This window comes from Panthera leo, chromosome A3, assembly GCF_018350215.1.
Source record: "Panthera leo isolate Ple1 chromosome A3, P.leo_Ple1_pat1.1, whole genome shotgun sequence".
In the NCBI taxonomy this organism is placed as follows: domain Eukaryota; kingdom Metazoa; phylum Chordata; class Mammalia; order Carnivora; family Felidae; genus Panthera; species Panthera leo.
Window position 1 is genome coordinate 89,571,292 of NC_056681.1, and position 17,982 is coordinate 89,589,273.

The following is a 17,982-nucleotide window of genomic DNA, read 5'->3' on the forward strand; positions in this document are numbered from 1 at the left end:
CTGGATTAGGCTTTGGTTTAAGGGAATGCTAGATTGTATGCTAAGAGTATGTTTAGTTTTGTAAGAAACTGCCAGAGTGTCTTCCAGAGTGATTGTACCATTTTGCGTTCCCATCATCATTGAGTAATGAATAAGAGTTCCTGTTGCTCTGTATTCTGAGCAGCATTTGGTATTGTCAGTGTTTTGGGTTTTGACCCTTCTAGTAGGTGTGTAGTGGTGATCTCACTGTTTTAATTTGCATTTCCGTAATAATATATGATGTTGAGCACCTTGTCGTGTTCTTGTTTTCCAGATATACATCTTTTTTGATGAAGCATCTGTTCAGATCTATTACCCATTTTCTTTTTTTTTAATGTATTTATTTAGTTTTGAGAGAGAGAGAGAGAGAGAGAGAGAGAGAGAGAGAGAGAGATAGCACACGTGGGGGAGGGGCAGAGAGAGAGGGAGACAGGATCCAAAGCAGGATCTGCACTGACAGCAGAGATCCCAATGTGGGGCTTGAACTCATGAACACAAGATCATGACCTGAGCCGAAGTCAGATGCTTAACCAGCTGAGCCACTCAGGCGCCCCTATTACCCATTTTCTAATTGGGTTGTTTGTTTTTGTATCTTTGAATTTTTTTTTTAATTTTTTTTATTTAAAAAAAAATTTTTTTTTAACGTTTTATTTATTTTTGAGACAGAGAGAGACAGAGCATGAACAGGGGAGGGGCAGAGAGAGAGGGAGACACAGAATTGGAAGCAGGCTCCAGGCTCTGAGCCATCAGCCCAGAGCCTGATGCGGGGCTCGAACTCACGGACCGCGAGATCGTGACCTGAGCCGAAGTCGGACGCCCAACCGACTGAGCCACCCACGCGCCCCGTATCTTTGAATTTTATTAAGAGTTGTGTATTTTGGTTAATAGTCCGTATCGTCTTTTACAAATATTTTCTCCTGGTCTGTCGCTTGTCTTTTCATTCTTTTGACATTGTCTTTCACAGAACAGAAGTTTTTAATTTTAATTAGCCCAGTTTATTAATTATTTCTTTCAAGGATTGTGCCTTTGGTGCTATACCTAAAAACTCATCATCATACTCAAGGTCATCTAGGTTTTCTCTTATATTATCTTCTAGGTGTTTTATAGTTTTTATAGTTTCGCATTTTGTATTTATATCTGTGATCTGTTTTGAGTTAAATTTTGTGAAACATGTAAAATTAGTGTTTAGATTCATTTTTTTCATTAGATTCATTTTTTTGGATGTAGATGTCTAGTAGTTCCACTACCATTTGTTGAAAAGAGCATCTTTGCTCCCTTATATTACCTTTGTTCCTCTGTCCAAGATGAGTTGACTGTATTTATGTGGGTCTATTTCTGGGCTTTGTTCTGTTACAGTGATCTGTTTGTATGTTCTTTTGCCAATACTGCACTTTTTTGATTGCTGTAGCTTTATAGTGAGTCGTGAAGTCAGATAGTATCAGCCCTCCCACTTTGTCTTCTTTAATTTTGTGTTGGCTGTTCTGGTCTTTTGCCTTTTCTTATAAACTTTAAGAAAAATCTGTCAATACCCACAACATAATTTGCCTGGAATTTTGATTGTGATTGGAATCGTGTTGAATCTATACATCATATTACGAGGAGCTGACATGTTGACAGTATTGAGTCTGATAAACCATGAACATGGAATATCTGTCCATTTAATTAGCTCCTCTTTGATTTCTTTTACCAGAGGCTTATAGTTTCTTTCATATAGATTCTGTACATATTTGGTTAGATTTATACCTAAGTATTTTAATTTTGGAGTGTGCTACTGTAAATGGTATTGTTTTTTAAATTTCTAATTCCATTTGTTCTGCTCTCTTTTTAATGTTCAAGAATGATTCACAGAATCTCTATCCATCTACTTTTTTGAAAATGGGGTATTGAAGTCTAATTATTGTTGAATTGTCTATTTTTTCCTTCATTTCTTTCAGTTTTTCTTTCATTTTTTACTGGGGGCTCTGGTGTTAGGTGCATATAGATTTTTAATTATTATGCATTCTTGGTGGATTGACTTATTTTTTTTTTAATTTTTAATTTTAACATTTATTTATTATTGAGAGACAGAGAGACACAGAGCGTGAGCAGGGGAGGGGTAGAGAGAGGGGAAGACACAGAATCTGAAGTAGGCTCCAGGCTCTGGGCTGTCAGCACAGAGCCCATTATGGAGCTCATACTCACAAACCGTGAGATCATGACCTGAGCTGAAGTCAGTTGCCTAACCAACTGAGCCACCCAGGCACCCCTGACTGTTTTATTATTGTGAAACATTCCTGTTTGTATTGAGTAATTTTTTTTTGTTTGTTTTCATATTGTTTTTAAAAAATATTTTTAAATTTTAATTCCAGTATAGTTAATATACAGTATTACATTCATTTCAGGTGTACAATAAAGTGATTGAACAATTCTATACATTACTCAGTGCTCATCATGATTAGTAAGTATATTCTTAATCTCCTTTACCTATTTCACCCATCCCCCCCACCTACCTCCCATCTGGTAACCATCAGTTTGTTCTCTATAGACAAGAGTCTTTTTTGGTTTGTCTCTTTTTTCTTTGTTTTGTTTCTTAAATTCCCCATATGAATGAACTCGTATGGTATTTGTCTTTCCCTGATTGACTTCTTTCACTTAGCATTATACCCTCCAGATCCATCCATGTTATTGCAAACGGCAAGATTTCATCTTCTTTTATGGCTGAGTAATATTCTGTTGTGTGTGTGTACATATAGATATATACACACACACACACACCCCACATCTTCTTTATCCATTTGTCTATCAATGAACACTTGGGCTGCTTCCATAATTTGTCTATTATAAATAATGCTGCAGTAAACATAGGGGCGCATTTATCTTCTCAAATTAATGTTTTCATATTTTGAGGGTAAATGCTCAGTAGTGAAATTACTGGATCATATAGTAGTTCTATTTTTAATTTTTTTAAGAACCTTCATACTGTTTTCCATGGAGGCTGCATCAGTTTGCATTTCCACCAGCAGTGCCTGAGGGCTCCTTTTTCTCCACATTTTCACCAACATTTGTTTCTTGCGTTTTTGATTTTAGTCATTCTTAGAGATGTGAGGTGATACCTCATTGTGATTTTGATGTGCATTTCCTTCATGTTGAGCATCTTTTCTTGTGTCTCTTCACCATCTGATATCTTCTTTGGAGAAATGTCTGTTCATGTCTTTTGCCCATTTTTTAATTGGATTATTTGCTTTTTTGGTGTTGTGTAAGTTTTTTATATTTTTTGGGTACTAACCCTGTATTGGGTGTGTCATTTGCAAATACTTTCTCCCATTCAGTAGGTTGTCTTTAGTTTTGTTGATTATTTACTTTGCTGTGCAGAAGCATTTTATTTTGATGTAATCCCAAAGAGTTTAGTTTTGCTTTTGTTTCTCTTGACTCAGGAGACATATCTAGAAGAATGTTGTGTGGCCAGTGTCAGAGAAATTACTGCCTGTGAGCTCTTCTAGGATTTTTATGGTTTCGGATCTCACATTTTGGTCCTTAATCCATCTTTTTTTTTTTTTTTTTTCATTTTAAGTTTATTTTGGTATGTGGTATAAGAAAATGGTCCAGTTTCATTCTTTTGCATGTAGCTGTTCACTTTTTCCAACACCATTTGTTGAAGGAAGGTACTATCTTCTATTATGTATTCTTGCCTCCTTTGTCAAAGATTAATGGTCATATAATCAATTTATGTTTTGTTATTAATATTATATTATTTCTGGGCTCTATTTTGTTCCATTTATATATATTTATGTGTGTGTGCCAGTACTATACTGTTTAAAAATATTTTTTTTTAATGTTTATTTATTTTTGAAGGAGACAGAGACAGAGCGTGAGTGGGGCAGGGGAGACATGGAATCTGAAGCAGGCTCCAGGCTCTGAGCTGTCAGCACCCAGCCCGATGCGGGGCTGTAATTCACGAACTGTGAAATCATGACCTGAGCTGAAATTGGACACCTAACCGACTGAGTCACTCAGGCGCCCCTGTATTGTTTTGATTATTGTAGCTTTGTAGTATATCTTGAGATCTGGGATTGTGATACCTCCAGTTTTTTTTTTTTTTGTTTTGTTTTTTTTTTTTATTTGAGAGAGTGCACGCACTCAGGGAGGGGCAAAAGGGAGAGAGAGAGAGAGAGAGAGAGAATTTTTTTTTTTAATATTTATTGTCAAATTGGTTTACATACAACACCTGGTGCTCATCTCAACAAGTGCCCTCCTCAATGCTCATCACCCACTTTCCCCTCGTCCCCACCCCCCATCAACCCTCAGTTCTCTGCATTTAAGAGTCTCTTATGGTTTGCCTCCCTCCCTCTCTGTTTGTAACTTTTTTTTTTTTTTTTTTTGCCCTTCCCTTCCCCTATGGTCTTCTGTTAAGTTGAGAGAGAGAATCTTAAGCAGGCTTCATGTTCAGCCTGGACCCCAATGTGGGGCTCAATCTCATAACTATGAGATCATGACCTGAGCTGAAATCAAGAGTCAGACGCTTAACTGACTGAGCCACCAAGGGCTCCTTTACTTTTCAAGATTGCTTTGGCTATTTGGGGTCTTTTGTGGTTCCATACAAGGATTAAGTGTTCCTGGCATTTTGATAGGGATTGTATTGAATCTGCAGATTGCTTTGGGTAGTATGGAAATTTTAACAATATTGGTTCTTCCATTCCATGAGCATGGAATATCTTTCCATTTGTGTTGTCCTCAATTCTTTCATCAGTGTTTTATAGTTTTCAGAGTACAAGTCTTTCACCTCCTTGGTTAAATTTGTTCTTAGGTATTTCATTATGTTTTAATATGTTTTGTCTTGATATTACTATAGCCACTCTATCTCTTTTATGATTGTTTGCATAGTAAATCTTTTTTATCTGTTCTTTAACTTATAACCTGTTTGTCTTTTTGAGCTTAAAGTGTGTCTCCTATAGATAGCATACAGTTGAATCTTCTTTTTCATGCAATTTAACACAACATATGCCTTTGGTTTGATTGTTTGGTTCATTCACTTGTAGTGTTAATAATATGCTTGGATTTATTTCTGCTATTTAGCTTTTTATTTTCTGTATATCTTGTGTCTGGTTTTTTCCTTTAGTCTTTATATTGCTGCATAGAAACTTTATGCCCATACAGGTCCATTCCCTACCCCTTCTTTAATGCTGTTACTATTAGGCATATGTCTACATGTGTTATACTCAGCAATATGTTGTTATAGTTAAAACTTTATAAAATCTTAGGTTTTTTGAAGAATCTGGCAGAAGGTAGAATAACAAAGATATATTTGTAGCGATTGTTATATTAATCTACTTATCCCTTTTTTGTACTCTTCATTTCTTCCCTTTTTTTGAGTTACTATCTGGTGTCATTTTCTTTTTTCATTAAAAAAAATTTTTTTTAATGTTTATTTTTGAGAGAGAGAGAGAACGAGAGAGAACGTGCCAGGAGGGGCAGAGATAGAGGGAGACGCAGAATCCAAGCAGGCTCCAGTCTCTGAGCTGTCAGCACAGAGCCTGATGTGGGGCCGAACCCATGAACTGTGAGATCATGACCTGAGCTGAAGTCGGAAGCTCAACGGACTGAGCCACCCAGGCGCCCCATGGGGTCATTTTCCTATTCCATTGCACTCTGTTCCTGTTGATCTCCTTTGTGCTGTCATTATCAAATACATTTCTATGTTATAGGCCCAACAATACAATTAAATATATATTGTTTGGCATAGTTGCTTTTTAAATCAGTGAAAGGAAGAAAGGAGAAGTATGCCGTTATACTGTCTTTTGCAATTACCTGCAATATTGCTTTGATTAGCCCTTTTTGTTGTTTTCTATAAGTTTGAATTACTCACTGGTGTCACTTGCTTTCATCCTGAAGAACATCCCTTAGTATTTTCTGTAAAACAGGTTTGTTATCAAGAAATCTTCTCTTTTGTTTATCTGGGGCTTGAATTATTTTTAATTAATTGTGACAAAATAAATATAAAATTTACATTTTAACCATTTTTAAGTATGCAGTTTGATAATGTTAAATATATTAACATTGTTGTACAACCAATTTTCAGAACTCTTTTCATCTTGCAAAACTGAAGCTTTGTGCCCATTAAACACAACTTCCCATTCCTCTCACCCCAGCCTCTGGTAACCACCATGTTTATGTTTCTATGAATTTGACTACTTTAGTTACCTCATTTAAGCGGAATCTTAACAGTATGTGTCATTTTGTGACTGGCTTACTTCACCTTAGCGTGATGTCTTCAAGGTTCACTCATACTATAGAATATGTAGAATTTCTCTGTAGGAGTATCCTTCCCTTTTAATATTTAATTCCCTTAATAATATTCCATTGTATGCACTTACCATATTTTGCTAATCCATTTATTCATCAATGGACACTTGGGACTGCTGCCAGTTCTTTGGGGTATATACCCAGAAGTGGAATTACTGGATCATATGGTAATTTTATTTTTATGTTTTGAGGAACTATCGCACTGTTTTCCATAGTGGCTTCACCTTTTGCAGCTCCATCAACAGTGCATGAGGGTTTCAGTGTTTCTACATTCTTACCAGCACTTATTTTCTGTTTCTTTTTTTTTTTTTTTTTTTTTTTTGATAGTAGCCACCTTAAAGGGTATGAGGTGGTATCTTGTTGTAGTTTTGATTTCCATTTCCCTGATGTTTAGTGATGTTGAGCATTTTTTCATGTGATTATTGGCCATTTGTACGTTTTCTTTGGTAAAGTGTCTATTCATATCCTTTGCCTATTTTTTAATTGGCTTATTTGTCTTTTTATTATTGAGTTGTAATAGTTTTCATTATATATTCTAACTATGACTCTTTTATCAGATATATGACTTGCAAATTTTTTTTTCTCCCATTCTGTGGTTTGTCTTTTTACTCTGTTGATAGTGTCTTTTGATGCGCAATTTTTTTTTTATTGTCATGAAGTCCAGTTAGTCTCTTTTTCCTTTTGTTACCTATACCAGGAAATCATTGCCAAATTCAGTGTCATGAAGCTTTTGTTCCATGTTTTCTTGTAAGAGTTTTCTTGTTTTAGGTCTTACGTTTAAGTCTTTGATCCATTTTAGTTAATTTTTGTATGTCATTTTGGGTAAAGTAGTTTACAGTGTGTAAGATTTTCACCTTTTTGGTTAATTCCTAAATATTTTATTCTTTTTATTTTATTTTTTTAAATCACCTTTGAACCTTTTTTTTAATGTTTACTATTTTTGAGAGAGACTGTGTGAGCAGGGGAGGGGCAGAGAGAGAGAGGGAGACACAGAATCCGAAGCAGGCTCCGGGCTCTGAGCTGTCAACACAGGGCCCGACGTGGGGCTGGAACTCACAAACTCTGAAATCATGACCTGAGCTGAAGTCCGACGCTCAACTGACTCAACCACCCAGGCAGGCGCCCCCTAAGTATTTTATTCTTTTTAATGCATTGTAAGTGGAATTGTTTTTGTAATTTCTTTTCAGATTGTTTACTGTGTATAGAAGTGCAATGGATTTTTGTGTGTTGACTTTGTATCCTGATACTTTGATGAATTAGCTTATTCTAACTGCGTGTGTGTAATCTTTAAAGTTTTCTCTATATAAGACTATATCATCTACAAATGAGATATTTTACTTTGTCCTTTCCAGTTTGGTTGCCTTTTATTTCCTTTTCTTGCTTAATGCTCTGGTTTGAACTTCCAGAACTATTTTGAATAGAAGTGGTGAAAGTCTTTTATTTCTGATCTTACAGGTAATACTTTCAGTCTTTCACTATTGAATATGATGTTTGCTGTGGGTTTTTCATATCTGGTTCTTACTATGTTAAGGTGGTTTTCTTCTTTTTCTAGTTTGTTGAGTGTTTTTATTATGAAAGGGTGGTGAATATTGTCAAATGCTTTTTCTGCAGCAGTTGAAATAATCATTTTGTTTTATCCTTAATTCTGTTAATGTGAGCTGTTATGTTGATTGGTTTTTATATGTTGAACCACCCTTGTGTTCTTGGGTTAAATCCCACTGGAATATGGTATACAATCCATTTAATGTGCTATGAATTCTGTGCTAGTATGTTGTTGTGGATTTTTGCTTCTGTGTTTATCAAGGATATTGGTGTTAGTTTTCTTGTAGTGTCTTTGGCTGGCTGCTTCGTATCAAGGTAATACTAGCCTCATAGAATGAGTTAGGAAGTGTTCCTTCCTCTTCAATTTTTTGGGAATGTTCTAGGAAGATTGATGTTCATTCTTTTTTTTTTTTTTTTTTTTATTAAAAAAAATTTTTTTTAAATGTTTTATTCATTTTTAAGACAGAGAGAGACAGAGCGTGAGCAGGGGAGGGGCAGAGGGAAAGGGAGACTCAGAATCCGAAGCAGGCTCCAGGCTCCGAGCTGTCAGCACAGAGCCCGATGCGGGGCTTGAACCCACGAACTGCGAGATCATGACCTGAGCCGAAGTCAGACGCTCAACCGACTGAGCCACCCAGGTGCCCCTGTTCATTCTTTTTTAATTGTTTGGTAGAATTCTGTAGTGAAGCCATCTGGTCCTTGGCTTTTCCCTGTGGGAGGTTTTTGATTACCAATTCAGTCTTCTTGCTAGTTACAGGTTTGTTCAGATTTTCTAATCTTTCATGATTCAGTGTTGGTAGAATGTGTGTTTCCAGGAATTCACGCATTTCTTCTTTGCCATCCAATTTGTTGGTATAGAATTGTTCATATTGTTCTCTTATAAGCCTTATTTCTGTGCCATTGCTTGTAATTTTTCCTCTTTAATTTTCTGATTTTATTATCTTGAGTCTTTTTTCTTTTTTCTTAGTCAATCTAGTTAAGGGTTTGCCAATTTTGTTGGTCTTTAAAAAAACTCAGCTATTAGTTTCATTGATTTTTTTTTTTTTCTGTTCAGTATTTTGTTTATCTGTGCTCCATTGTTTATTATTTCTTTCCTTATGCTTGCTTTAGGTTTAGTTCATTGTTCCTTGAGGTGTAAGTTAGGCTACTGATTTGATATCATGATTTTTTTTTTTAATATACACATACTACCCTTTTAGCATTGCTTTCACTGTATCACAGAAGTTTTGGTATTTTGTGTCTTCATATTCAGTTGTGTCAAAGTATTTTTTATTTTCCCTTGTGACTTCTTGTTTGGCCCATTAATTTTTTGAATATGTGTTTAAATTATACATATTTGTGGAAATTTACAGGTTTTTTTCTGTGCTATTGATTTCTAGTTTCATTCTATTGTGATTGGGAAAAATACTGTATATTTCAGTCTCCTTGAATTTGTTAAGACTTGTTTTGTGGCCTAACATGTTCTGCCCTAAAGAATTTTCCATGTGTACTTGAGAAAAACGTGTATTCTGCTGTTTTTAGGTGGAGTGTTCGGTATATGTGTGTTAGGTCCCATTCCTCTGTTTCCTTATTGTTCTTCAGTATGGTTGTTTTATCTGTCCATTATTGAAAGTGAGGTATTGAAATCTCTTAATATTACTGTGTTGCTGTGTATTTCTCCCTTCAAGTCTTTAAAAATTTGCCCAGTTGATTTAGCTTTTTAAAAATTTGCCCAATTGATTTAGTATTTGAGTGCATAAATACTTGTAATTCTTATATCTTCTTGATGATTTGATTTGACCCTTTTATGATTATATAGTGTCCTTTGTCTTGTAATAGGTTTTTAAAAAAATATTTATTTATTTTGAAAGAGAGGGAGAGAACATGAGCAGGGGAGAGGCAGAGAAAGAGGGAGAGAAAAATCCCAGGTAGGCTCCATGCTGTCTGCAGAGCCAGACACGGGGCTTGAACCTACGAACCATGAAATCATAACCCAAGCCAAAATCAAGAGTCAGATGCTTAACCAACTAAACCACCCAGGTGCCCCTTGTCTTGTAACAATTTTTGATTTAAAATCTATTTTGTCTGAACTTGGTATAGCCACTCCTGTGCTTTTTTGGTTACATTTGCATGGAATATCTTTTTCCATCCTTTCATTTTTCAACCTATATGTGTCCTTAGATCTAAATTGTTATTTCATAGACAGCATAAAGACTACTAACTTTTAATATTAAAAACTTAGGGAGGGACTCTTTCAAATTTTAATTTATACCAAAATCATTTAATCTCAGATGAAGAGTTGCTGATGACACTTGCTTAGTTTTGAAGCATTCATCTTTTAAATCTTTCAAGCATTTAGGTTATATTCAGAGGTAATGGGGGGAAGGTTAATCAAACATATGGGAATATATTAAGAATGAGTTTTCTTGAAGTCTAAACAAGTAGGTGATAAGAATAGGAAAATCTGGGGAAGGGATTTTTAATAAGAATTTTTCTTTTAGCATTTAATTTTGACTTTTAGGTTTTCTTTAAACTGATAAAAGTGAGGGGGGGAGTGTTTTTCTTCTCACACATTGGATTAGTTCTCAAAGTGCTGGTTTCTTAATATTGTATCATTAGTTTTCTACAAATATCCTAACGAATTGAACTCTCTTTATCAGCTGTTGTGAATCAGCTCTTTTCAAAGGTGATAGATACACCATGGTCCACAACCAGCATTATTGAGCTACAGTGAATAGCCATTTTGAACATTCATTTTGGCATTCTTCTTTCCTGGAAGGCTCAAAGAAGACTAACTGTGCCAAAACATTGGCTATATTGTTACATACTTAGGGATTTCAGATTGCCAGATTGCATTTGCAAAACAATTTTCTTTGCTTTTTATTCTTTGTCCCTTAAACATTGCCATTGAAGCAAGATGGGTATGTACCATGGTTCTTTACCTTTAGAGAAAAACCTCTTGGAATAGTTGATATCTTAGAAATCTCTGTAGTTCTTGAATAGATTTTAAATATGCTGGCCTTTTTGTGACCAAAAGCACATTCTTGTAAGTCCTCTGTAAAAATGTTTTTGTTAATATAGTAACAGTGTTTTAATTCTGGAAAAAAATATGATAACTTGAGGTTTCCGTCAGAGGCTCTTTCACATTTGTGGTTAATATTTTGTTAGAATTCATCTTTTCTTGACTCATAACTGCCTGTTTTACTTTTATAACTTCTTCCCCTTTTATGGACATTGTATCTTTATTTTTTTGAGGATCTGAGTTACTCATTTTAAAGTTTTTGAAAATATAGTTTATAATCGCATTTTTAGCAGGAGTGTTTTTTGTTTTGTCTTTGGGTACACCCTTCTCTATCTGGTGTTCTTGTGGTTGTCTCTACCTTGCCCCTTGTGGCTGCTTTTTTAAAAGAGAGGTCTTTTTTTTTTTTTAATGTTCATTTCTTTTTGAGAGAGAGAGTATGCGGTAGTGGAGGAGGGGCAGAGAGAGGTGGGGGATCCAAAGCCAGCTCTGCGCCGTCACGGGGTTCTAACTCAGGAACTGCGAGATCATGACCTGAGCCGAAGTCAGACACTTAACTGACTGAGCCACCCAGGCGCCCCAGAAGAAGAAGTCTTATAGTGAAGCTTTGGGTTTTTATTGTCCAGGGATACTGGAGAAATCTCAGGAACCAGTCCCTGAGCCAGTTGGTGACTTTGACCTGAGTCATTTTTGTTTGATTGCCTTGGATCTGTTCTGTTTGCATTGCTTCAGCCTTGGGCTACAGTCACAGCTTTTATTGTCTTTCACAGGTGAGAGAGCCCTGCTCTAACCCCTGTCTCACAAAATGAGCCTGAAGTTTGTTCCCACAGTCCATACTATGAGTTGATTTTAGTCCCCATTTGTAGGGTTAATTTCTTAGGTGTCTTAAATAGTAAGATTTTAAAACCAATAACTTGCTTGTTTCTGCTTGCTTCTTTTACTTCTAGGACTGTAGGAGGTTAAGGAACTGCTGTGGTTTATTGGAAAGTATGTTGAGTTCTAACTGGATAACCTTAAGACTGTTTATGTAATTTTTTTTTACTTAAAAATTTTTTTCATTTATTTATTTTTGAGAGACAGAGACAGAGAGTGGGTGGGGGCAGAAAGAGAGAGGGAGGCACAGAATCCAAAGCAGGCTCCAGGCTCTGAGCTGTCAGCATAGAGCCAGATGCGGGGCCTGAACCCATCAACCGCGAGATCATGACCTTAGCCGAAGTCAGACGCTTAACCAACTGAGCTTCCCAGGTGCCCTGTTTTTTTATTTTTAAGTGAAAGTAGTAATTTGGACAGTGGTTGTGAAGTTGAAATGTTATATATAGGAAAGTACTTTATAAACTTAGAAATATAGCTAAAGTTTAGATTTTATTATTGTTTAACAATAGTGATTGTTTATCACCATTGTTCATCACTATTTAAATCTGCTTTTGATTTTCAGGTTGTTCCATTGACCTGTCATGTATGGCAACAGTCACTATATCAAGACAATAGTGGTATACAGATTTCTGATGCTAATGTAGTCTCTGTGAAAAAAACAGCTCAGTGGGATTCTGGAGATGATCAGGTATGTCTTATGTAACTGGGAAATTATTTTTCTTTTCACAAGCTGCATGAGAAATTCTGATTCAGCTTTGAAGAATGGTAAGGGGTGAATAATATTCCATTTTTCTAATAGATCTTTGATAATGTTAGTTATATAGAATAGCATTTCACTTTCTTTTTTCGTCTCAGGACTCCTTTATATTCTTCAAAAGTATTTTAAGTATCTTTTATTAATATGGACTATCTATATTGATATTTAGCTTACTAGAAATTAAAACATTTAAAAATATTTTTAAAATAACAAACCCATTATATATTAATATAAATAATGTATTTTAAAATGAAAAATAACTATTTTCCAAGGCAAAGAATTAGTTGGGAGAGTGGCATTGTTTTATATTTTTTCATATCTATTTATTGTATATATTGTATGTATGTATATGTAAAATAACGAATTGGCTTTTATGATGGCTGAGAATTCTCAAGATTCACAACCTGGAGACCCAGGAATGCTGATAGTATAGTTGTAGTCTGAATCCAGAAGCCTGAGAACCAGGAGAATTAATGGTGTAAGTTCCAGTTTGAGTCTTGAAGGGCTGAGGACCAGGCCAGCTGATGGTGTAAGTTCTCTGAATCTGAGTTTAAAGGTAGGAGAATACCAATGTACTAGCTCAAAGACCCATCAGGCTGAGAGAGTGAATTCTCTTCTTGTTTAGCCTTTTGTTCTGTTTGGGGCTTTAAATGGATTGGATGAGGCTTGGCCACATTGGGAAGGGCAATCTGCTTTACTTAGTCTGTGGATCAAATGTTAATCTCATCTAGACACACAGACATACAGAATAATGTTTAACCAAATATCTGGGCACCTGGTGGCTCAGCCAAGTTGACACATAAAATTAACTATCACAATTGGATTCTGTTATCTGCTTCTGCATTTAGTCTGTTGGGATACGTTGAAGTATATGAAGAAAATCTGGCCTTACATAGATACATAGAAAAGGGAGGCCCACATAGATTTCCTGAAAGAGCATCTATGACCTCCAGGTATCCTTGGACCACACTTTGAGAACCACTGATTTAGAGCATAGTTATAAATTTAGAAGAAATAGAAAAATTGTGAGCAGATAGGGAAAAAGTTCATACATGTTTGTTGGAGGAAAAATGCACCCTTACTCAAAATGGTTAAATATTTAAGGTTGATTATCTAATAAGTTGGGTATCAGATTTCTTCTGGTACCTTCAATTTCCCCTAAATTGCAGTGATTATTTATTTGATGCACAATATGGAAGAAGGAGATTTGCTATCATCAATGGCAAGGGGTTAAAAGAAACCTTAACAGAAAATGCATAGCACTCAGGGCCATTAAATGGAAGGGGGATTGCAGTGGATTAAATTGTGTGCCCCCAAATGTGTTGAAGTCCTAATCCCCAGTACATTAGAATGTGTCCTTATTTGGAAATGGGGTGATTGCAGATATAACTTAGATGAGATCATACTGGAGTAGGGTGGACCCTTAATCCAGTATGACTGTTACAAGAGACAAGAACAGTATGCGAAGAGAGAGACGCCCAGGTAGAAGTTGGCCCTGTGAAGACAGAGGCAGAAGTTGGAGATACACTTGCACAAGCCAAGGAATGCCTGGGGTTACCAGAGGGTAGAAGAGGTAAGGAAAGATCCTCCCCTAGAGGCTTTGGATGGAGCGTGACCCTGCCAACCCTTGGTTTCAGACTGCCAGCCTCTAGAACTGTGAGAGAATAATGTTGTTTTGAGCCATCCAGTTTGTGTAACTTTGTTATGGCAGCCCTAGGAAATGAATATAGGGATATACCCCCAAATAGTTTAATATTCTCTGAGGACATGTTTATGGTAGAGCATGGTTTAAAAATATCCTACTTTTTGTTCCTGTCTTATGAAATCTATGCCATGAAAAACATACATACACAACGGATAGGTCCTGTAGCTCTTCATTTCTGCCTTTATGCCTGGATTCCTTAGCATAGCTGGAGCATTATGCCACTTTCTAATTTCCTCTGCTCTTTTCTCCTTTTTATTCTGCTCATTCATCTTTATTGCTCTTGTGTAAGTTAGTTTTCATTATTCATTAAAAACTATAGCTCTTGCTACACTGTTCTCAGTTTCTTTCACTTCAGCTTCCATTACTCATGTAGTGCCTAAAACTCTTGGATCTTTGATCTAACCTGCAGAGATCTTTTCCTACATTCCTCCTCCTAAACCTCTCTTACCCCCATTAGGTTATTCATCTCATGTCACAGTCTAGACCATGTCACCTCCAGCAACTTGAGTACAAATGTCTCATCCTCTCTTCTCCAACTGCTGTTTGATTTAATATTCTGCTCCCTGTTAAATGAAATTTTTAAGAGTTTTCTCTCCATTTCCTGCTATGTTAACCTCATTGATGTATAATTTAATATAGTAAACTTCACTCTTAGGTATACAGTTTGATGAGGTTTCACAAATATATACAGTCATATAACCACTATCACATTTGAGATGTACAAGATAGCCATCACCTCAAAAAAGTTCCCTTGTGCCACATTGTAATCAGTTATCTCCCCCATCCTTAGTCCTTGGCAACCACTGATCTGATTTCTGTCCCTATAGTTTTGCCTTTTCAGAATTACAGTGTATAGACTTTTGAATCTGGCTTCTTTCACTTAGCACATGCTTTTAAGATTTATCCATATTGTTGTATGAATCAGTAGTTCTTTTTAATTTTATATTGCTGAGGAGTATTCCATACAGGTATAGGTTTTTGGGTAGACAAATGGTTTTATTTCTCTTGGGTAGATAACTTAGGATTGGGATTGCTGGCTGGTAAAGTAATTGTATGGTTAATGTTATAAGAAAGTGCTAAACTATTTTCCAAAGTGGTTGTGTCATTTTGCTTTCCCCCACAGTGTGTGAGAGTTCTAGTTGATTTGTGTCCTTGCCAGCTCTTGGTATTAGTATGTGTGTACGTATATATGTATGTGTGTATATATTTTAATTTAAATTCAAGTTAGTTAACATATGGTGTAGTATTGGTTTCAGGAGTAGAAATTAGTGATTCATCACTTATGTACGACACCCAGTGCTCATCCTAACAAGTGCCCTCCTTGATATCCATCATCACCCATGTAGCACATCACCACCCCCCACACCCTGCCACCTTCACTCCAGCAACCCTCAGTTTGTTGTCTGTATTTAATAGTCTCTTATGGCTTGCCTTCCTCTCTGGTTTTTTTTTTTTTAATGTTTATTTATTTAAAAAAAAATTTTTTTTTTAACGTTTATTTATTTTTGAGACAGAGAGAGACAGAGCATGAATGGGGGAGGGTCAAAGAGAGAGGGAGACACAGAATCTGAAACAGGCTCCAGGCTCTGAGCAGTCAGCACAGAGCCTGACGCGGGGCTCGAACTCACGGATCGCGAGATCATGACCTGAGCCGAAGTTGGACGCTTAACCGACTGAGCCACCCAGGCGCTCCTAATGTTTATTTATTTTTGAGAGAGAGAGAGAGAGAGAGAGACTGAGCATGAGCAGGGGAGGGGCAGAGAGAGAGGAGACACAGACTCTGAAGCAGGCTCCAGGCTCTGAGCTGTCAGCACAGAGCCCAACGCGGGGCTCAAACCCACAAACTGAGTGATCATGACCTGAGCCGAAGTCTGATGCTTAACCAACTGAGCCACCCAGGCGCCCCAGCCTTCCTCTCTGTTTTTATCTTATTTTATTTTTCCTTCCCTTCCCCCATGTTCATCTGTTTTGTTAAATTCTACATATGACCGAAGTTATACGATATTAGTCTTTCTCTGACGTATTTCACTCAACATAATACACTGTAGTTCCATCCACGTTGTTGCAAATGGCAAGATTTCATTCTTTTTCATCACCAAGTAGTATTCCATTGTGTGTGTGTGTGTGTGTGTGTGTGTGTGTGTGTGTGTGTGTATGTATACCAGACACTCCATATCTTCTTTATCCATGCATCAGATGATGGACGTTTGGGCTTTTTCCATAACTTGGCTATTGTTGATAGCACTGCCATATCAACAAAATTGGGGTGCATATGCCCTTTGAATTAGCGTTTTTATATCCTTTGGATAAATACCTAGTAGTGCAGTTTCTGGGTTATAGAGCAGTTCTATTTTTAATTTTTTGAGGAACTTCCATACTGTTTTCCAGAGTGGCTGCACCAGTTTTTTTGTTTCAAAAATTTTTTTGCCATTCTAGATGTACTATGGTATCTCATTGTGGTTTTAATATGCATTTTCCTAATGACTAATGATATTGTGCATCTTTCTGTGTGTTATTTGCCACCCATGTTTCTTCTTTAACATAGGGTCTTTTAAGATCACTTCCCTTTTTTTAATGGCTGATTTGTTCCACTTTTTGAATTTGGGAATTCTTTATAAATTCTAGATGCAAGACCTTTATCAAACATGTTTTGCAAGTATTTTCTCCCACTTTATGGTTTTTTCTCCAAATTCTATGTATTTTTTAAGCGCAGAAGCTTCAATTTTGATGAAGTTGGTGTATTGATTTTGTTTTTTTTTATGGTTTATACTTCTTGTGTTCTGAGAAATACTGGCCTAATCCTATGTCACAAAGATTTTTTCCTGTCTGTTTTCCAGCACAAGATTTCTCAGCCTTGGCCCTTTTGACATTTTGGGCCAGATGGTTCCTTATTGTGCGGGGCTGTCCTGAATGTTGTAAGGTGTTTAGCAGCATCCTTGACCTTTCCCCACTAGACATCAATAATATTTCTCCATGTTATAACCATGAAAAATGTCTCCAAAAATTGCCAAGTGTCCCATGGTAGAGGGGAGAGGGTGGTGTCAAAATTTTACTGAGTTGAGAACCATGGTTTCTGAAGTTTTATAGTTCTAGCCTTTATATTTATATGTATGATCCATTTTGAGTTGGTTTTTGTATGTGATGTGAAGGATCCAGCTTCATTTTTTTACATATGAAAATCTAATTGTCATTCCACCACTGTTTGCTGTAAATATGGTCTTTTTCTCTAGTGCTTACTTGGCATCTTAATCAAAAATGGATTTGGGGCGCCTGGGTGGCTCAGTCGGTTGGGTGTCCGACTTTGGCTCAGGTCATGATCTCACGGTCCCTGAGTTTGAGCCCTGTGTCGGGCTCTGTGCTGACAGCTCAGAACCTGGAGCCTGCTTCAGATTCTGTGTCTCCCTCTCTCTCTGCCCCTCCCCTGCTCAAGCTCTGTCTCTGTCTCTCTTAAAAATAAAAATAAACCAAAAAAAAAAAAATTAAAAACAGATTGACTGTATATGTTGGTCTATTTCTGGACTCTCTATTCCATTGATTTATAAATCATGTCTGTTATGTTAATCCCACATTCTTAATTATTGTACTGTCTTGAAATCGGGTGGTGTGAGTTCTCCCCCTTTGTTCCTCTTTTGAAAAATGGTTTTGTTTATGCTAGGTTTTTTAAATTTCTATATAAATTTTAGAATCAGGTTGGTTATTAAAAAAAACCTCGAATTTTGATTAAGATTGCTTTGAGTCTGTACATCAATTTGTAGAGAATTGACATCTTAATAATATTTGAGTTCTCTAATCCACAAACACAGCAGTTCT

At 36.4% G+C, this 17,982-nt stretch overlaps 1 protein-coding gene across 15 annotated transcripts in view; it reads left to right on the forward strand.

The window, feature by feature from the left end:
• ALMS1 (ALMS1 centrosome and basal body associated protein) overlaps nucleotides 1-17,982 on the forward strand; it is a 230,530-nt gene that overhangs the window by 6,072 nt on the left and 206,476 nt on the right. For all 15 annotated transcript variants that reach the window (XM_042932717.1, XM_042932716.1, XM_042932701.1 and 12 more), the window contains exon 2: nucleotides 12,273-12,398. In XM_042932717.1, the coding sequence (XP_042788651.1) occupies nucleotides 12,273-12,398 (126 nt within the window). The remainder of the gene's footprint in view (nucleotides 1-12,272; nucleotides 12,399-17,982) is intronic.